We start from the raw sequence: 22591 nt of genomic DNA, 5'->3' as shown, positions 1-22591 counted from the left end.
ATGAACAGCGGTAACAATCGGCTCCGTAAGATGCTAAAATAGATGTCAGATGTTTACTCTTAATTTTGGAAATGAATAACGGTAATATTCGACTCCGTATGATACTAAAATAAATGTCGGATGTTTGCTTATACTTTGGGAAATTAATAACGGTAAGAGTCAGCTCCGTACGGTGCTTAAATTAATGTCAGATAATTGATTTTGCCTTCGGAAATGAATAAGGATAACATTCGGCTCCGGAAGATGGTGAAATAATTGTCGAATGTTTGCTTTGACGTTCAGAAATGAATAATAATGATATTCAACTCTGTATGATGATAAAATAAATTTCTGATGTTTGCTTTTATGTTCGAAAGTAAATAGCAATAACATTCAGCTCCGGAAGATGCTAAAATAAATGTCGAATGTTTCCTTTGACGTTCGGAAATGAATCAGAGTAATATTCAATTCCGTATGGTGATTAAATAAATGTCGGATATTTGCTTTACTTTCGAAAGTAAATAGCAATCACATTCGGCTCCAGAAGATGCCAGAATAAATGTCAGATAATTGCTTTTACTTTTGGAAGTGAATAGCAGTAACATTCTGCTCAATACCATGCTAAAACAAATGTCGGATTTGTTATTCCACACTGCTCGATTGATAAAAAAAAAACTGTTACGATTCGCTAAAGTTTGTTATTATGCTGAAGGTTCGCTTTTCTTTTTTATATAAGTTTCGAAATTTCGGACGTTATATAGCTGATACGAAAACGAAGTTTCTTACCACGAATATGATAATTTCTTTACAGATAAACGACCCACCTTTTTTTCCATTTTCGGATGAATGAACCATCTGAATATTTTTTTTTTCCCGGAATGATGAATATCGTGCAAAGAAGTAAACGATGTCACGTTCAGAAATAAACCCATATATTCCCGTCACAGGAAAAGATTCGGCGTTTTTAATTTTCTTTTGGCCAAAAATGACATAAGTTTCGTACCATGCACGTAATTCATTCTCACATTTACGAACCTTCGGAATAATGCCACAAATGGTATTAACGAGCCCTAATACAATTTCGGATTAACACATTACATAAGGCATGTCAAATTTGCGTGTTTTGCGGGTTCAGCAAAAAGAACCATCGGATTTACGAACCTTATTCTTCTTTCGGAATAATGAACATAAGGCAAAGGAAATAACGATGCCATAATAGGAATTCAAATTATTTTCTTGCCTCAAAGATTTTCCATACTTATTTTCCGAACTACTAACCCCCAATGCCAGACTAAAAATCCGAAAATTAAATAAGCTCTGCTTTCTGATGTTTTGTTAATCCCAGAAATTAAAAGGAACAAGTTGTGTTATTCGTTTTCAGAGTAACGGTAATTAATTTGATATCCCGATAAATGCACCCTTAGAATCACAAAATTCGTGCGGTTTCGGATTAATGAATCGTATTTATTTTTCACATTAACGAATATCAATACGGCAGAGGGAATTTTCGAGAATATTATAGCGAATCTTATTTAACTTTCGCATTACAAGAACCTTACAGGTGCAACGAACATCAAAATATAAGAACGATGTCAAACTAAAAATTGAAACTGTATAGTTGCTTCAAGAATTTTACCTCCCGTCTATATTGCTTTTCCGATCTAAATCTAAAAATGAAATAAAACAAAACAAAACAAAACACGATGAAACGCGCTATTATTGCCGAACATAGAATACATCCCCATAGGGGCAATTCCACGGTAACTGACGTTACACGTAAGGATTTTCATGAAATTGTTTACCTTGTAGTTTTGTGAATGAAAGCACCTTGGGCTTGGAATTAGCATTGATGAATAAGTTCATGAGAATGAAGAAATAGGTGGAAAGTTTTTCTCTCAAACTGCATTTCTTATCACATAGCAAGTGAAAATGTGTCGGTAACTGACGTTACGGAAAAAGGACATGGGAAATTATGGTGTAGATGTAAATGGAAATATCTCATGTCCCTGACTTTTAGCCTTTATGTGTTTAATATGGCAATACACCTAGGTTCTTAGGAACAGGTGTGCAAAATAATGTGCACTTTAGTTGTCTCCTTTTACCACCATGCCAATTTCAGTGAAGGCATGACGGTAACTGACGTTACGTAACTGACGTTACGCTTACATTTGCCATAGGGTTTACACATGCAAAATCATGATTGGGAATAGCTATGTGATATTTCATAATTCTGACCATTCAGAATGATTTGGTTGATATGGAGTCATACCTTGGTTCATCAGTCATAAATACACAATGAAATGAAACAGTAGTCCATTTTCTTTGTGTTCTATGAAAACTTAAAGGTAAACATGTCAGTAACTGACGTTACACATACTTTGCCGTGGGGTTTACAGAGAACTAATTTATTTAACAGGTTATTATACTGCTGCAATGTACCAGTGACAATCCCAGGCAACTACAGCAACAAATTAAAACAAAATCTAAAGACACAAATAATATTGGGTGGGCCCTTAGGGGGCACCCCCCCCCCCATGCCATAGCACAGTTGGGCAAAAATAATGTAAATGCACAAGAGGATATTTCTTGACATTTGTCCGAAGATTTAATTTTTATTCAACATTTATGATTACACAGAGCCATTAATAGATTAAGCAGTTCCAAGTATGAATATATTGACATGGCTAAGGGCTTTTTTGTCTGTTTGTTTGTTTGTTTGTTTGTTTTTTACTGAACAGGAAAGTTTTTATTTACATAGAGTGCTCCACCCATAATACCTTGTAGTACTACACAAAACATGGATATTTTTGTGCTTGAAAAAAATATCAAAATATCTTCCAGGTCATGGGGAAAAAAACATGTATCAACTCATAAATATGCATAAATATGTATGAAATCTATTGTGATATATTTCTCCTTCTTTTCTTTATTTTACTCCTGATGATCTCCATCATCAATTGATTTTAATGAAAAGTTTCGCACTTTTAATATTTCTCTGTGAAGAAGAAAAACAAATGCTTTTTTGGTCAAAAGAGCATTGTTTTATTCCTAGCTTGAAGTAATTTAACTGTTTTTCTTTTCCTTTTCATTGATATATCACGGCTTGCAAATCCATTCGAGACACCAAGAAATCGGACTTTGCAACGAAAGAATACTAAAATCAATATAAAAAACTCTTCCTGTTCATGTATCATGTGTTGTATTACAAAATGTCCCTGCATGAATAGAATAAAGTAATCAACAAATACACACTGTATGAACAATTTTTTTTAAAACCCTATAGAATCCTCTCTCACTTTGAGCAACATCAGTGTTAAGTTTCAAACAATAATGAGTACATGCCTTACGTACACAAGATGAGCCATGTTAACTACACCACACATTTAAGTGCAAGAGAAGAAATATCTGTTTGTGCATTTGCCTTGAGGTAGAAACTTGACTAAGCTTCCTGAAAAAAAAAAGAAAAATGCCAGCAAAAGCAAACATTGGTAAAGATTGTTAAACTGTTGGTATACAGCTATGCAGAAGTTTGTTTGTTTGTTTGTTTTTTTGTAGAAAATGTGGTTAACATGCAATCATGTCACTGATTAGGCCTACAAACTTTGGTAGCTTTATCATCTTGTAGGACTGGGAATGTACTAATTTGAGTGCATATATACTGCATGTGGCAAACTAAACTTCCAGATGATTTAACCTTAAACTTGTGCTGAATCAAAAATCGAAAGCTCAAGCCCCCCCCCCCCCCCCACCAAAAAAAAAAGATAATCATGGTAAATGAATGAATAAATGAATTTAGAAATAAAATAAAATGAAAAAAAAAATATCCATGGACATACCATGGTTATGACATCATTTCCTATGAAAGGGATTGCTGCTCTTTGTTGTAAGTTGACTTCCCAAATGTATTGAAATGGCCAAAAGTCAAAAAATTTGCCTCAGTTATAATTACTGTCATGGTAACTGACGTTACATACTCGTGTATGACGTTTCGGTAACTGACGTTACACATTTTGTAGTGTTCATTTTGACTCTCCAGTATGCCAAGTATCCTTATTTCTGGTATTAAAATAAAGGCATATGGGCATACATTAGAAATCCCAAGTTACATCATACAGCTCACTTCCTTTGATGAATAAACTTAAAAATTCCTTGTTTTTGGTAACTGACGTTACATCCATCATTATCAAAGTAATTAACAGTTTTTATCAAATTCTTTAAAGCTACCAGCTTTTTTTTCTATCGTGTGGTAAAAGACTCCTCTGGTAACTGCATACATATGAAAGATTGTTGTTTAGAGTACTAATAAAGTGGATATACAGAGAGTAAGTTATGCGACAATACACTCTTTTCACCATTGAGTTATAGGCATATTTTGGCAGCCATTTTGAAAATCAAAATGGCCGCTTTTATTGAAAAACATAATGATTCTTAAAACTTCAACTCAAGTACTGTCTGAAAATGTATGGTGTTTGAAACAAATATCATTTTGAATTTTTGGCACCTGTGTCCTAGTTACCGTGGAATTGCCCATAGGTGGAACAAAATAACAACAGAAAAAGATGCAGAGAGAGAATGATGGGCGGGAGCATGGTCTAGGAGGTCGAAGATCTTTTGTGTGTGTGTGTATGTGTGTGGAATTGAATATTACATGTACATGTTGTGCACAGAAATCTGTCAAAGTCTGTCAAAGTCTGTCAGAGTCACGAGAAATCAAGTTTTAGTTATGCCTATAGATATAAATGTGGATTCTACAGACTCTAAAGCTACGTTTACACCATGTTCCCGGCGGCCACGTTGTATTTGCCTGAGATGCAGTGCGCTGTGGGTATACTAGTATATGCAGTTGAGACATTCTCCTGTTCCCCCCCCCCCCCCCCCCCCCCACCTTCGCATTCTAAGTCTTGTTCGGATCGTTCCAGTCCTCGCCCCGGCGAACTTCTATAGCTATCACACGCTGTTCTCACGGCGTCTGATCAGGCTATAGACTATCAATATTTTCCGTCCCGTCCCGCTGCGGACCGCCTCCAAGTTTTGTTAGGGTCTATTACGTGCCGTCGTGTTTCATTGCATTCATCCCATTTTATCAAGGCATACAAAATTCCTCATTAGCACCGGGACTGCCGTGGCAATTTTTATTTAACAGTTTAAGAATGTGACACGGCATCCACGGCAATCACGGCCTGTCACATTTGCCTATCTCGTCTCACAGCGTTGTTTCACGTCCGTCCCATTTTGTCCGTGATGGCCTGAAATGTGACTGCCGTGGTTGCCGTGAACATGTGTAAACGCGGCTTTTAGCTTTACATAATCCAATTCCACATCCCTTTAAACCTTAAATACGAATATTTGTACGCTATTGTCAGTAGTTCACTTTCTAAAAAGCAAAAACAAACGAACAACCAAACAAACGAACGAACAAGTAAACAAACAAAACCATGACAATCTCTTAAAATTCAGGTTCTGTTTCCGTTCAAGCTCACAACCTGATTCTTTCCCTAAACGAAACAATACAGCAGTCGTTCTTTATTGCGACGCACGACGGCGTTTACGCTCCTCCTCTGTCACTTCATAAGGCGAAAGCATTCTATGAGGAGTCAAAGAAAATCATCCAATTATAAGACGGTATCTATCATCGACCAATACGGCAGCCTGATGTGAACTTCGGTGTGTTTGTGTCCGTGCCGCAAAATGAATACGTCGGTGCGCTTTTGTGTGTCGGGTGCATCTTTAGCAAGGAGCTACAAGTTTTGTTGCTTGTAGCTCCATGGCTGTTATTGCTGCCCCAAAACAAGGGAAGCAGAAAAAAAGGGCATACCTGCTATTAAGAAAAGCCTCTTTTAAACGAGGATGTTTCTTGCTGCTATTCCCTTCCGATTGTAAAAACTAAAGAGGGTGCTTTATAAGCAATTATGAATACCTGAATTGAAAGGACCAGAGGATACCCATTCTGTAGGCGACGTAAAAAGCATAGGAAAGCTGGTCAGTCGTCTGCCGAGATCATGGTAATTGCATGTACAACAGTACTATAAACCATCAAAATTAATGTACACACACGAATGTAACATTGATACATATCTTTCTCATAATCTGTCACTTTGAAACACTGCATAAAATATGAAGTACCACTGACTTGGTTACTCAACTCAGCATGACATTAAAGCTTTCTAGTATCACATTATTGTGTTACGGGGGGGGGGGGGGGCGTTTAATAAATCTGTTTGTACAGTTACGAACAACTTACGAGCGACTTGTGATCAGTTCTGATGTGCTATACTTATCAGAATTTCCATAATTCAGCACAAGAACTTATCATCAGTCACTCGTAAGTCGTTCGTATCTTTACGAACAGCTTTATGACCCCCCCCCCCCCCTTCACTGCGTTTCAAGCAGTGGAATATAATTATATCCTAACAAAATATAAGATTAAGGCATTTCGTTTTCTAGTTCACGAACTTTCGGAATAACTTTTTTATTTTGTGTGTGTGTGTGTTCTTGAATATTCATCAAAACGAACTTAATTGCATTCTATGTGATTAACGAAATTTTGGAATAATTAATTGCAGACAGAGATGAAAATGACCGTTACTGTTTCTTGCATATTTCTCAGTTTTTATGTTCACAACGATGTTCCTCGCTTTGTGATTACGTTTGGTCCATCCATCGCGTTTCCCGCAAGCTTGAAAAAGGAGCTAAAATTCACGCAAGGAGACGGGTTTTCTTCCACGAGAGACAATCATTAGAAGATGCACCGTCCTTCCCGCCTGTTATAAAGATAACCTATCATACACTATATACGGCTAGCACTGTATGTAGTACTGAAGAAATTTTTCCTGGTGAGAGTCGGTAGACTTATCCGTTCCAAGCGCGGGTAAATTAGTAAGTCTTCTCTTAGGACATTAGGTTTTACCCAGAACTTTACGGAATCCGCATATCGTCTTGCTGACCTATAAGAAAATAAGCCCAAACATTACATTTTGCCAGTTAACAAATAGCCAGGTTAATTATTGTTGCACAAGTTGTCATTATAATACGCTTTGCAAAAAGTAGGCTTACTTTCAATCTTCACTGATGAGCTCTAAACAGCCCATTACATAACCAGGGAAGAGGGATAATTACATTCATAGTTTAAATGAGTTTTCTTAACCCGTTCCTCCCATAATTCTCCAAGAGCCTGAAATGCTCAAAAGCGAGATTCTCTTTGCAGGTCGACTTGAGAATGGACAGGTTGGTATTCCTCCTGTGCGGAAACAGTCAAGCTGTAGGCCTATTATGACAGTATCCCCTTTCCATGGTCAACTACAATACCATGTGCCATCAAACAATGAAAGTATCGATCGGGCACCAGGTATAGGTATGAATAGACATTGCGCTAATGGGCTCACAAACTCTTTTGTTGTACACAAGAATATTGTCACTGGAGGCAAGTATCTACTGAGCTGAGCCTCTATCGCTGTGTACATCTTAATTCGAGTTTTATTGCGAAAGAAGCACATATACGCGAAGTTAGTAACGGCAATGCACAAAACACAAAAATCTTGAGAGCTTTTGAAAGAGCGGGATCCGAAACATGGACCCGTTTCTAGACACTGTACGTTTTAAATTTGATATGAAAAAAACAAACGCATATTCCCCAAAGTGCATGCAAATTTGCGATTTAAATTGAAGTGCGTTGCTGTGAAGATATGCGTGTGAATTCGTATGATTCTGTCGAGATAATTTTTCAGTGCCGACTGAGTTGAAAGAGGATGTATGATTTTCCTTCCCTAAGTCGCCATATTTTTATTTGTTTTGCTTACATTTCTATTGCCATACTCTGAAAATGAATTGTTCTCGCGCTCCGATTCGCAACATATAGTCATTACCGCTCTGTGATGTACGGCGCGGGCCAGTCTGAAATAAAAACAAGAAAAATTGTTAATCCGGAAACGACATCTTTCGGATTACTAACCTTCGTAAAGATAAACATCTTTCCATCGTCGAACTTATTTAACTTTGGACTGAGATTTAAACCTTCGGAATAGCGAACTACAGTAACAATAATTTGCTACTATTTTTTTCATCGACATTTCGTGAAGCACGATGCGTTTCGGTAGTTTGAAACGTGTTAATGTTGCGATGTCTTTCCCCTGCTAGTGCAGACTAAGTTCAATCATGGCGAAAGTTCCGTTACGAAATAAAAAATGATTCAAGTCTTTTCAACAATAACACGCTTCGGTTTATAGTTTTTATGCGTTTAAACGCAGTTTTTAGTTTCGTACAAAAACCGCAAGTCTTTTCTGCAACGCTCTTGCGTTTTAGATACAGCGTTGCTTGTGATTTGATGGACTTGCATTTGACTATTAGAATTAGTGTTTAAACGCAATTGAGTTTAAGTTTCTTACAATTTTCTAGTGTCGGATGATTATGAAATGCAAGTCTTTTCAGCGTTCCGTGTTTGATGGACTTGCATTTGATTTTGGGGGTTGCGTTTAATTCTTAATTTTGCGTAAGAAGTAAAAAATAATGCAGGTCTTTTCAACAATAACTCACTTCCGTAGATGTTTAGAGATGCGTTTAAACGCAGTTTCTTATAATTTCGTACAAAAAGTATGTATTTTCTGCAATGCTCTTGCGTTTAAATACAGCGTCGCGTGTGATTTGATGGACTTGCATTGGATTTTTAGAATCGCGTTGAAACGCAACTGAGTTTTAAAGAAGTTCCCTACAATTTTCAAGTTTCGTATATCAAACGCAAGTCTATTCAGCGTTCCGCGTGATGACATGGACTTACAATTGCATTTGATTTTCAGAGCTGCGTTTAATTTTTAATTTTGCATACGAAAAAACAAACAAAATAATGCAAGACTTTTCAACAATAACGCACCTCCGTAGATGTTAAGAGATGCTTTTAAACGCAGTTTCTCTATAGTTTCTTACGAAAACCTCAAGTCTTCCCTGCAACGCTCTTGCGTTTGAATACAGCGTTGCGCGTGATTGATGGACTTCATTTGATTTTTAGAGTTGCGTTTCAACGCAATTGAGTTTCAGGTTCATACAACTATTTTCTAGTTTCATACTATATCAAACGCAAGCCTTTTGGCAGCAACGCACTTGCGTTTATGTGCAAAGTTGCTCGTGATTTGATACACCTGCATTTAATTTTCAGCTGCATTTAATTACATGTAGTTGCATTTGATTAATTTTCTAAATACGGGCCCAGGTTTCTATTAACGCTTCGGAATAATTAACGTTAGAATATTCGGATAAACAGAAACACCTACACGTGTATTTCATGTTCTGATAATGATTTTCTACTAGGACCTTTATGTGTACAAAGTTTTTGCGTTTTGAGGATAACGAGCAGAAAAGGGGGAAAGTGAACTGCTTTGGGTAGCCAACTACATGTAATTCTCCAATGTAAATGAATGTATGCCCTTTCATTTCAGGGGCCTGTTTCACAAAGGTCGCACTTTGTAAGTCAGACTTAGCGCTAGTCAATCTTAGTCTAAGTGCGACTTTTTAAGTCTGTTTCACAAAGTCAGTCTTAGGCTAAGACAGACTTATTCGATTTGAATAATAATGTACGAGCCAAAAATATGCAAATTAGCCATTTGTTGTCTGCTGATGATTTTTGAGTAATTTCTGGAAGGGAAATTGCTTTGATTTTCTGCAACTGCGATTCATATGACATTACTGTATCATTCGTTATTCACAGTGCTCATTTACTGACTCATATTATTTCTCTTTTGTACATGAATAGCCGCTCGTTTGATGATTATTTTGATATAAGAGATGTTTTGTGCATGAGGCCTCTTTAATCCAGTCCCACATGTTTATATTGGACTGTGTGAAAGTATAGGATGAATGGGGTTGCTCGCGAGCTCGCAGCAGCTAGCTGGCACTACTGATATGAATGATCTCTGCATTCTGTAAAACCATTCTGCATTCACATTGCACAATTGGTAACTGTGAACCTTGGTAGAAGAGGATTCTGGCTAGCCTCTTGTTGCACACGAAGAGAAGTTTTCTTTTCCAACTAGCTAGGGTTGGTCGTAACTACAGAAGTGAGTGTAGCTTGATCTGTTAGTCATTAGGTAGGTCCTTGGAATTATGTAGACATAGTCTAATTTGAGCAAGAGATGATTCATCGAAGGTTAGGAAGGGACTGAATATTATGAACTCTGTGTGTGTTGTACCGGTACTTGTATTGTATTTGTAGTTTGTAGAGTCTGCTCATTACTAATATCATGTCATTAGACAATGTCTACATTAGCCCGACCAGACGCTGTTAATACGCTGTGCGAATAACTGGGCTGTGTATAGTTACGTCTACATAAACTCTTATCAGTTCTAGTATTAGTATGACTATCAATTAAACATGGCTATGCCTAACAGTTACCAGTAGTGTAGAGTCTGTGCAGTGTGTTATTAATCAAGATAGGGGCACAGTGCCACATCTTCATGATTTTGAAGAAAACAAAGTGCATGATTGCCCTAGACTGCATGTATAAGGTTAGTTAGAACCATAATAAATCATGGCTAATGGCTATCAATTGGTCGAATTTTAAAGTCCAATTGCTGGGCCCTGAGTTGAATTGGGAAGTACACTGTAATTGATATATTTATGCGTTTTCGGACTTTGGAATGTGTTTGAGAACTGCATCAATCAAGATTAGGCATAGAAACTACTAGACCTCTAACGTTTTCCGTGTATACGTTACTGTAGCCTTTGATGCGAGGCAGAGGTGACTGTCTATTGGCTAACCGTTTCCTCTAACTGACACAAAATGCTGGGGGGGGGGGGGGGGGTTGTTATGTCTTATTTTGTTTTGTTTTTTGCTTCCAGGAAAAAAAAAAAAAAGCATTCATTAAGATGTAACTGGTACCGTAGAAATGGAAACTTGGCTAATTTCATTGGCAGTCATGTGTAGAGGTAGACCAATAAATCTGCCTCTTGTCGGGTAGCCTCTTGTTAAATGTATTCATACGGTCGCTAATGCAGTCGACCGTATTACAGACTGTACAGATACAATTAGGCTACCGAACAAGAGACAAATTTATCGGTCTAACCAGTTAGTGTAGATAGACACAGCCCCGTCCTGTACACAAGAGGTATAATATTTCTTACAAGTATAGGTCTAACTAATTTGTTAGGTTTTTCTAATTTGTTGTAAATGCATGATATCTATATTAAATGGATAGGCATGCATTAATATTCATGGGTAAGCAGCTAAGAAGATAACACAGGCAAGAAAGGATTGGTAGAAATATACTTAATTTCCAAAGTCCAGATACCGGTACACGTTTGTACATGTAGATTATATAGCTCTTTATGAGCTAAAATTTTGGTTTAACTTAACAGTTCAAACTATCAGTACATTTGTAGGTAGGGATCTATTTTTATGACTCTTTTTAATTTGGACCATTGTTCAGTGAATAGTGTAGGAGTAGACCCTCTACGAAACTAGTGGTTTGTTAAAAATACTGCCATCTCACTCAGGATAAGATAAAGTGGAAGAAATTAATGAATATTAGGAGTTGATTATGCTTTTGAACTTCCCATCTTGGAATTTAAGTCTGACTTTACGCATGGCTTCGGGCCATGCGTAGAGTTACGCAGGACTTGGTGGGACTTACGCATGACTTAAACTTTGTGAAACAGGATTCAAAGTCCTGCGTAAATTTACGCAGGACTTAGGGATTTACGCAGGGTTTGGGGATTTACGCATGAGTTAAGTCAAACTTAAATCTTTGTGAAACACCCCCCTGGCGTACAAGACAATATGGACGCATGGCGCGAACGCTACCACGCCATACACTAGGGAATTACCGATTAGAAATGCAGCGAATCAGAGCGGGAAAACAATTTATTCTTTTTTAAGAGAATGGCGATAAGATTTTGAGCGAAAAATTATGTCGACTTAGACGAGGGAATAAACACGTATTTCAGCTCAGTTGGCACTAAAAAATCAGGTCGACTTACGCGAGTTGTGGACTTATAAATGTCGACTAAGACGAAGAAATTTTCAAGGAATAACAAGACAAAAATCGGGACTTTTTTATCGTGTCGACTTAAGCAATGTCGAGATTTACTGTACTAAAGCTCCATAGTTTCAGCAGAGCCAGATGTGTATGTACCTCCCTGGTTTCAGGAAGGAGGTACTAGGCGAGCTCGCCTGGTACCTCCTTGGTTTCAGGTGCAGGGAGCTCTCATCATCAGCTAGCTCTCGCCAACTACAGCACGTGTCTCCAACAGCATGCACGTATCACACAGCACAGGGTTACTAATACATGTACTATACATAGCCCCTCTTCCCTCCCAGGCCCCATGCAATTGACACGATGTTTACGACCCATTCAGCGCGTACGCAAATTCCTTTACCCTGCGGTTTTTGCCTGGCGGCAAACCTGCTTTGAAGTTCCTGGAAATTTCCACCAGCTTGTTGCCTGGCTGGCACGGCCATGGGTGTCAAGTTTCCGTCAATCTACCTAGCTAGTGTGAATGTTTTTCTTATACACTTGTCACTTCATTACACACATTTTGCTTCACCTGAGAAGCTGCTTACAAGAGTGGTCTCACGCTCATGTAAGGGGAACAAATACTATATTTCGGATACTATTTCAGATACTTCTTGAGTACGCCTCTCATCGACGCAAATTAAGGTAATCACAGCGTTACTAACGCGTAATAGTGCAATGCCTTTCGTGGTTTCATTTGTTTGCTAGTTTGTCCGTTTTTTAAGCTTCCATGAAATCAACTGTGTAAGTGTTAAGCACAAGACAAAGGGAAGACTTAATCCGGGCGTTCCCGAACGCTGGCTACATGGAGCGATGGCTTCGTGGTCGATTGGGTGCAGTGAAGTTGACGCTATTGTGTTCGAAACAAAGGCACTAAACAAAAGACTTTTAAGCTGGCGTTCCCCAACCCGGAACGCGGACGGCATGGGCGCATGCCAAGCTCGTGCCAAGCTGGCTACTTAACAGATAAGAAGGCATGCCGGACGCGGGCGAACGCTCGTGAGATAAAATCTGTCACGCCTAAAATGTAACATTCTTCCTGATTCAGAACTTATTTTTGCTCATTGAGATGCATGCAACATACAAGTATCTCCCTGAGTTTGATGGGTGAATGTTAACAGTCCTGTTGAAACATCACTTGGTTATTTTGAGTTGCAACAGCAATCAGACCTTTCCTATCAGAACAGCAGAAGATATCCAGGTTTGCTGCTGTTCGATTCTTCTGTAGCTCATGTTCTGCAAAATAGATTCAATATTCTACTATCGGTTGGAATTCTACGCACGCATTTAAAATGTGTTGTGTATATTTGTAATCTCTCCTAGTTAAAGCACAGACTATGTGACTACCTCATAGTTAAGGAAGGATGAGGGCTCAAAGATGAAAAGCTAAGAACACACCCTCTCATGAGTGGATTAAATTCTTTCATGAGAAGGCAAGATTAGTGGAATTCAAGTGGATGATTAATTTAGCAAGCACCTACAAAGTTATGGATCTCAATGGGTGTTTCTTTCAAAATTTTAATGACTGATGGAGACATTTCAATGTACAATTCAATGGAAAATTTCTATCCCTCGGTGAAGTTAACGTTGTCATTATTCTTTATTTTTATTGTAATAATCAGGAGGAGTCACCGTCTCCCACCGGCCCAGAGGTATGGTCAATTTTCAACTACTTTTCTTTTTCAATTGCAGTGTGAAAACCACAAGAGGTTGAAAACTGCACTCATTAAACTCATTTTTGTATGTACATTGTGAATGTTTATCTTTTTTTTTTTCATCATAACAGCCACATCCAACAACATCATCTAACAAGCATGTAGACATTTTTTTTTTTGGCAAGTTATACTCAAAGCTTCTTAGTGGATGCTAATTATATTTTTTCTCTAATATCACAGCTCACTACTGGTAGAGAGATTTTCACGAAAATGAGCAAAATCTGTAGGGGCATAGTGATTGATGTGATTTTGGCAGTCGAGGCACCAACTTTCTAATTTAAAGACATCTAGGTAAAAGATTTCAAACATTAATCTAGGTAAGGTGTTTTTTCTATTGCCTTCACTAACTTTCAAACAAAAGTTCATCAAATCTGCTAGGCACTATTCATATCATTTCATGGTAAGGTTGGGACTTCCAAGGAAACTAACCTTCACAGTAAGCATGGGTTTGCTTCCCCCCTTCCCTGTCTTCTGTTTTCTCCATGAAAATGATAATTTTTCGATTTCCAGTAGATCTGTTTTCCATATAAATGGAGCTCCAATTGTTTGCAGTGTGTGTGGACTGCCGTCTACTAGATCTGCATTTTGCAATTATGAGAAGATGCAAATGATATCCTGCATTCCTCTACAGTATCTCATGGTTTGCAGTTCTGCAGTGCCAACTTTAAAAGATGATTTAATTTGCTGTGTGAAAATATGATCTCCTCATACCAGGAACTGATAGTTTCTAAAAAGATAACATTATGAAGAACTATTCCATGGCAGTGTTTGGATACAGAGACTTGATACATAATGTAGACAGTGATTTGTATACATGTTCATCAGAACTCACTGCTGATAAAAATTTTACACTAACATGCACTGTTACTTGTGACCAAGCAATGTGAAAGTGTACACTGGGATTAGGATAGTCTGATATAATTCATGAATTTGTATACAAATGTGGAATTAAGATAAATAGTATTAAGGAAAATTACTCCCTTCTTTTTAAGTCAGCACTGGACTTGCTCTGATGATGAATTGATTGCTTCCAGCATTGAATTAAGCACTATCCTATAGTATAGCTAGCTGACAGGATTGTTGCAAAAGCATGCAACTTGTCATGTTGTTATCTTTATTGATGTCAGATTTTGAGATGGGCATGGTGTCATCGTCCCCAACACTGTTCTCTTTTTCTGCATGGGAATGGAAGTGAATGATTATGATCCATTCTGACAGTGATCCAGGAATCCTTCCAGTGACATGCTCTCTGTTGTCCCTTCTTCCCAAGATCTCTCAAGTGTTTGATTCTTAAGTCTGTATAATGTGTGTGAAGTCTCTCTTAATGATATGATCTTGCCTCAAAGCATCTTACCATGCTCGTTTTCACAATTTTCTGAGCAACAACATGAAACATTCGAGAGAAGTAAAGGATGCACAAGTCATTATGTATGTTTGTCTCGAGCAATGGAATGGAGGAATTTTATATACTTTCTAGACAATCTTTTTATAGACTTTCATGTTAGGCAGTTTGAAATCCCCAGTTACAAGCATACCTCTCTAGCCGTGCTGATCAAAAGAAAGATGAAATTATGTGTGGATGACAACATGGCGATATCACAGAAGACGTCATCTTTCTTGTCCACTCTCTTCCCCTAGAAGTCAAACGTGGACATGGCTTCATCAGGTCCTTCCTCCTCAAAAAGCGTTACGATTACCCAGACTCGTGTCACAATCGCTTCCAAAACAGTGGATTCCAGCCAGCCTGTAGAATCGGGCTCTGAATCGTCAGCTGAAACGGCAGTCTTTTCTGGTACCACAGACAAAACTCTTGAGGGTGCCGCAGACCAGATTAGGGTCCAGGTAGACTCTATTTCCTCAGAAGGGGAAGTCAAGGTAGACGAACTTGAAGGTGTGCAGTTACCGCCCTCAGTGTCCCAGGTGTCCCAGGTCAGGATTGAAGTCGATGAAGCACCCACTCCAGATCGCATGAGTTCCGATGAGAACCTGTACATCGCTCATGCCTCAAACATTGTGCAGGAGCCAGAGATCTCTGCCCAGGCGGAGAATGAGGTGGAGGGCATCAACCCGCACATGGACATGGAGCCAGAGCCAATTGGTGATGTTGTAGTGGAGGAACCCCAGATCCAGGCTGTACCAGAACGTCAACAAGAGAGCATCAACCCCTACTGTGACATGGAGCCAGAGCCCATTGGTGATGTTGTGATTGAGGAGCCCCAGATCCAGGCTTCAGCACAACAGAGGCAGGAGGGTATCAACCCCTATGCAGAGATGGAACCCGAGCCGCTGACTGGTGCAGAACCAATCCAGGAGCCGTCTGTGTCTGCCGTATCCACCAGCACTGTGCAAGGGATCAACCCTGACCTGATAGGAGACTCAGATGTGCTGGATGCCACGTGCAACATCCCTGGTCCGGACCTGACTGATATCAGACATACCTCCATGGGGGCCCAATCCTGGGAGGGTGAGACCTCCCCTGGACAGCAAGCATACTCTCAGAGTCCACAGGAAGACCTGAAAGTTGGCCACCCTGGAGAGTCCACTGTGCAGCAGATCACCCTTGAGAGCAAGATTGTTGTATCCAAGTCTGAAGTTGAGCGATCGGAGCCTTTGAAGTCAGGCTATAGCGTTACATCCACTGAAGTGACAGTGTCCGAGTCTGGGTCACCGCGTGTTGATGAGGATGAGGTTCCCTTGGCAACTGAGCAATTTGCTGAGGTACGCTTAACTCTGATTGGCTAGCTTCTGACAGTGTTTATGTGGTGTTTAATGTTGTCTGCATCTCTTGGTGTCCTGTTTGTATTGTACACATGTTGTCGACAACGCAAAAAGTAAATTGTGGAATATTTGTAAAGACTGAGCAGTATTTCATGATAAAGCAGTCCTTGCCAATTTCAAGCTGTGAGTTGGTGTTTAATGCTTTACTTATCTTATTATTTTGCATTTCAGTTTCTTTGTACTATGTAAATATGAATACCATGCAAGGCTATACTATGTTCAAAGCAGTGGAGGATTCATGTGCATAACATAGCAAATGTCACAATAGGTAAAACTTTAATGGAAATGTAACTTGATTTGATCATGGAAACAAAAGCTACTTGAATAAGCAGGCAAAAAGAGAGGCAGAGCAGAGACATTTTGGTCATCAGGGCATATGCACTGTAGTTTCCCAGTGATGTTATCTCAACCAATGTTAAGGTCACCATGTGTGTACGCTGTGGTACTGTGTTATACATTGCTGTCCATGTTTTGTTTTATTCTTGTTTTCTGCACCCTTGATCAAAATTAATTACACACGGTTTAACTTCCAATCAGTTGGACTACACAAAATTTTACTAATTACTGTGTCTTGGGGAACACTGAACAGAACAAAAATATCAGACATGCTTTCTGCTGTCATTTCACCTCAAAGAGTAATCATGAAAGATCTGTTCCTCTTTTTATTTGTAGCATATCATTGGCTTTCCTTTTGTACAACATGATTATGCTATGAAGACAGCATGAAGACAGCATGTGAAATGTCAGGCACAGTTTTTGTAGGATTGTAGATTGTGGTGTACATACAATAAATATGTACAGAGCGTATCCATTAAATTGAACCCGTATTCATGTGCTGCATTTCCTCTCATTTCACTCCCTCATTCTCAACTGCAGCGTCTTTCATTGTCCATTATGAATGTAAGGAAAGCTTTCATTGTCATCATTCCCTCCTATCCTATGCACTGTCTATGTCCAACATTTGCTTGGTTACCATCATTAGGCCATGCCTAGAGCACTTGGAACACTGATGATGCACATCTGATCTTCTTTCTCTCTTTAAAAGAAGTAAGAACTAACTGCACCACAAATGCACCTCCAACATGCACTAATATACTTGCAGGTAAAATTTATGAATTCATTTCACACAAAAAGTAAAATGTATCTGTGAGTTACATGACTGGATTCGAGATTTGTTGATGTACTTACAAAAAGAAAAAAAAATATTCATTGCTACAAAGGTGATGAAATTTAGTGAAACTTGTCAAATTCTGTGAGAGAACAAAATAAACTTTATGTGATGAATTCACAAGTGGTGAACATGTACGACATCTTTGGATATATACATTATATCATATAACTGGAAGATGCAAATCTCTTTTTTTTCCCCCAGAAGTTTTGTTAGATTTTTTTTTTCTGGTTAAAGTGGTTTTGTCTTGCTGATGGAACTTATTTTGTGGGGTTTTTTTCTCCACAATGAGGGAACAGCATGCATGGTCTGTGTCTCGTGTTGCCTTGCTACTGATTTTTGTCTAGCAGCATGTCAGTCAAAATGGTTTAAAGCAGTTTCTTGCATGTTAATTTGATGTCTTCTCCTGACGTTTTTATGACTGATGTATACACATTCTTTACTTTTCTCCATGGTTGAAGTAATACTCATCATGTAATGAAACTATGGTATACATATGAGCTAAAGTGTATTTTATTGATACTAATTACATAATACTTGTAGTCATCTACCATACGTCAGTATGTATGCTCTGACTTCACAGCAATGCATATAATGGCACAATTAACATATTACCTTTTGATTTATGCATATACACATGTGCATATACACAGACTATGAATGTCAAGTAAAGCAGTGTAATTTCAAGCTCAAGATTGACAAGATGCAGTTTGTTGGGGCCATAATGGATTTGCCAAATCTGAACTCTATTGGATCTTGAGATTTTTTTGAATATAAATCAGCTATCGGGTAAGCATGTGAATATCAGGAAAGCATTAACCTCTTCATGTAGTTGATTAGAGCATTGCTATACCACCTAGAAAATATGGCAACATTTGTTTGAAAACTATTCTTTCTTGGCAATCAGCACCTTAGTCTAAACTATTGCAAAAGGGTCTCTATTTCTTGAAGGCATTTGCAGCATTTTTGTTGTACAGTGTCTGCTGTGTGATTGTGCCATGAACTAATTGGAAAATTTTATTGCATAATTGCATTTGTCACTTCACCTTTCTTAGAAGAGCATTTAGCACTAAATGTTCTACACTTCTTCTCCGAGTACTACATGTGTCTGAAATCTTCTCTTGCTTTGTCCGTGTAATTGAACTAGCACATTTTCTTATGCGGAAGCTTCCACATATCTTTTTACCTCCCTTTCTCTGTGCCTTGCCTGATGTACCAGGAGGTCCAAAAGACAGTGAGACCAGCCACATTGGATGTAAGTAGATCTCATTATGGATTTCACCTTTCGTAGTATTTATTTTTCTTGCAGTTGTCAGTTTAAGTCGGTGTTATTAGTTTATTCCTTTATCATTCTCTTGAGAATTTACTTTGTGTAAATTTCATTATTGTTTTTCTTGTTGCCAGTCGTAAAAAAAAAAAAAAAGAAGATTTTTATTTTGGGAAGGAAGGCTCACTGGCCTGAAATGTAAGAGAGGAGGGGGAAGGTGGATGCGGGCTTGGAGGAGGGTTACCCAGGACACCGGCAGCATGTGTGCTTGACACAGGGTCAGGGTTGCCTCAGAGGGTAGGCTGAAGAGTGGTGGACAAAATGCGTGCTTCACACACAGTCCATGCCGCAGCTGCTTTAGAGGTTTAGGCTGACAAACGTGTAAGTAGACGAGCAGTTACCGGGTTCATTGTTAGACTGTTAGCAAAAAGCAGTAGTAAAGCAGCACTGATGACGGCAAATGCATGGCTGGCTTTTGTTAGTGAGCAGATGAGCTAGAAATGCTGTCAGCTTATTAGAGATAATTGCAAAATTTAAGTGAAATCAACAACCTGAACGATCCACTTAAATATAACATGAATAGATGCACATTCCTCGCTCTTCTAGTATTCAGATTAGTGGGTGAGAACAAAAGCTCAAATACACTGTATAATGCAACCCACCACCAACTAGAAAATGTCCCTGTTCTTATTTTTGTGTATGCAGAACTGTAGATAGTTATTTGCCAGTACACTCAAGGACGTAACAAAATTTCTTGAGTAAAGAGAGGTATTTTGACTCTTATTCTCTGTAGATGAAAATTCATCCCTCACATGTCGTAAGCAGCATTTCTTCATCTGAGGTTAGGATTAAGTCAATAGGTTGAAAGAGGCCACCAGCTTTTATGTGTCATGTACATATTTGTTGTGCATGTATTTTTGCTATTGCCAGATGAATGTTCTTACAGATGTTATGTGTAGCTTCATTGAATAGGGATTGTCTGTTGAAACACTTTTTCTTGACTTTTTGATAGAAGCTAGTATTAGTAGAGATATCTGTAGACTTTTATTTGCTTCTAATGCACTAGGAATAGAGCTAGATGGAGAGATAGAAGCATCAAAATTAATTTAATCATCACAGACGGTAGACCAGACCAGAGCCGATAGTGCAGTAGTGTCATTGCTATCACTCCCCCCAGAAATATTTCTAAAAGCATCATTTCCATAAATGTCATACAAAACAATTGGCAAGGGGCTCCATGCTTTGCATGGGACTATTACTACCCATACCAACAGCCATGTTTCACTCACCATCACCGAGACATTTTTAAAACCCCTACATCTGTTGGCAGTGCGGTCAGAAATTCTCTACAGAAAACTCGGCTGGCTGTTAGCTGTAAGGCGCTGCATCGTGCTCTAACTGTATGATTATGTTATATTTCTACCAGAAATGTCAAAGTGATATGATGTAATGATGTGAACCACACACAATACAGACTGCCTGACAATTAAGATTGGCATTCAAAGTTTCAAAATTGTAGATATTAGGCAGACCTGTTAGTCACATAGGTCCAGATTAGTTTAAAGGGCAGTTGTTTGGCATTAAAAAAAAAGAAGAAGATAGGATTGCAATACTGGTCTTGTTCTTTTGGAACTGTCCATGTCACTCATGTACCACTTTTGCTAGTCTGTTTAGTACTAACCAATGCTAATAAGTTCTACTAACTTCTAATGACCTTGCTGATTGCATTCTTTGGTATGCTGGTGTAATATGCATTTTGAGTTACCAAAAACTCTAGCATTTGATCAGTTTCCCTGAATATCAAATTTTGTGGATGTTCTTGGGCATTATGGCGTGGTAGTCAAAATTGTGTCATTCATATTACATAACATATATTTTTCTCATGACCGTATATTCATATATTTCTGTGAATTCTTTGAATGGGAGACACATCATCAGAGAGATATATGATGAAGTATGTATTAGGGAGGATATTTAACCACAATGCTTTGCTATCCCGACCTGCCACGCCGCCTATCCTTGAAACCAAAAAGAAAAAGAAGACCCTACGACAACAAACAAAAAAATACCCATATTTAGAAGTGTACATATCTACTCGCATATATGCATTAAGTAAGAGAAAAATATTATGCTGTGATCAGCTCACAATGGCAAAAGCTTCCCACAGTTACTCCACCAGCCACCCACTATCATAGCAATGCAATTTTTGGCAATCCATATGTTCTACTGACTGCTTAGCCGTCCCCATCTTCACATGTTTCCACAACTCCATGTATGGTCCATATATCATTGCTCTATCCTTGCATTCTCTGTGACAAGAAACCCAGCAGAAATTTAAAAAAAAAAAGAATCTATGCCATTTGATGCGAGAGAAAATTCTGTCTGACCATGAACTGGAATCATGTTCTACACGGCCCCATTTTTCAGTTTTTTCCCCTTCCTTCTCACATCACTTTATGTTTGTTATGAATCCTTTTGATCACACCTTTTGCACATCTGTCTCTTCAATCATTTGTGTGTGTTTGTGTGCATCAAATGCATCATCTTTGTGTGTTTGTTGTGTCTCATGATGCTTGTGAATAAACCATTGTTGATGACTGGGATGACAGGTGTTGGTGTAAATGAGCGATTCCAATAAAGAAGGAAAAGAGACAATGAACTGTCCAGGACCGTTGGTCATCTACTAAATGTTTTCCTGCCTTCATGTATGTTTTTGTGTGATAGTCCGTCGTGTTACCTCTTGTTTTATCAAACTTTTGTCTTTCTGCTGATCTTTTTCTGTGCTTCTCACGTTGCTATTGCATGTCCATATTTTAATATCCTATCCATATTTTTGCTAAAGAAGCTTAGACCATACCACAATATGAGATATGCAGAAAGCCATGGAACTCCATTTGTCACTGTCATTGCACAATGCTTGTAGAGACCCTTCACCTCCACACATGGGATAGGCATGCGCCCAGCATTCATGCAACCGCTTAAACCTTTCATCAATATGCATGTTGTAATGCAAGCAGGACACGTATTCATGATGTCCATAAATATTCATTATGCATGGCTGGTACATGACTGGACCTGCAGCTTTGCGTGCATCATGCAGCCCCTTGCCTGTGGTCTCCCAATATTCCTGATGGGGTTAGACTTGCACCCGGGCTGTATGTCAGTTGATAGTGAAGTGACTTAATGTGATTAACACCACAGGAGCCTGTTCATGAGCATCAGGAAAAAGGAGAAGTGACCTGGAAGGAGACTACTTCGTCTGAGGTGAGAATGGCTAGCATATTGTTTTAAAATTGTGATTATGCGAAGCCATTAATAGTGTTATGAGGGAAAGAAAAGACAGTACAGCTGTGAAGTTTTTGCTCATGGAGATAGTAGTGCTTTGCTCAGTGGTCTAGTCATAGAATGTAGTAGTTTAACTGAAGTTCACATTTACACAAAGAATCAAGTAACATTGCAGTACATAGCCAGCCGTGTGCATATCTAGTGTTTAATCATATTGGGACTAGTGAAAAATTTCCTACACACACTTGTGTCAGGCCTCTGTCCTTAGATTACTTCAAATATATTTCATACAAATGTTATGGTAGGCCTTGTGAAGGTTATGAACACACATTTGCTACTTGTAATCCTTTTGTTCTCTGTCTCAGCCATCAACTATAAAGTGTTCTGACACTCAAACACACA

General features: G+C 38.6%; 1 protein-coding gene across 1 annotated transcript in view; it reads left to right on the top strand.

Annotated features, from left to right (window-relative positions):
- LOC139738668 (uncharacterized) overlaps window positions 1–22591 on the top strand; it is a 200088-nt gene that overhangs the window by 146020 nt on the left and 31477 nt on the right. The window contains 4 exon segments of the mRNA XM_071649281.1: window positions 13599–13628; window positions 15330–16409; window positions 18857–18892; window positions 22106–22168. Coding sequence (XP_071505382.1) covers window positions 13599–13628; window positions 15330–16409; window positions 18857–18892; window positions 22106–22168 — 1209 coding nt within the window.

This window comes from Diadema antillarum, unplaced genomic scaffold (genome assembly GCF_040938485.1).
Source record: "Diadema antillarum isolate AM-2024a unplaced genomic scaffold, OU_Dant_1.0 seq00000764_RagTag, whole genome shotgun sequence".
In the NCBI taxonomy this organism is placed as follows: domain Eukaryota; kingdom Metazoa; phylum Echinodermata; class Echinoidea; order Diadematoida; family Diadematidae; genus Diadema; species Diadema antillarum.
Note: the sequence above shows the minus strand (reverse complement) of the source record. Positions and strands in the feature narration are given on the sequence as shown.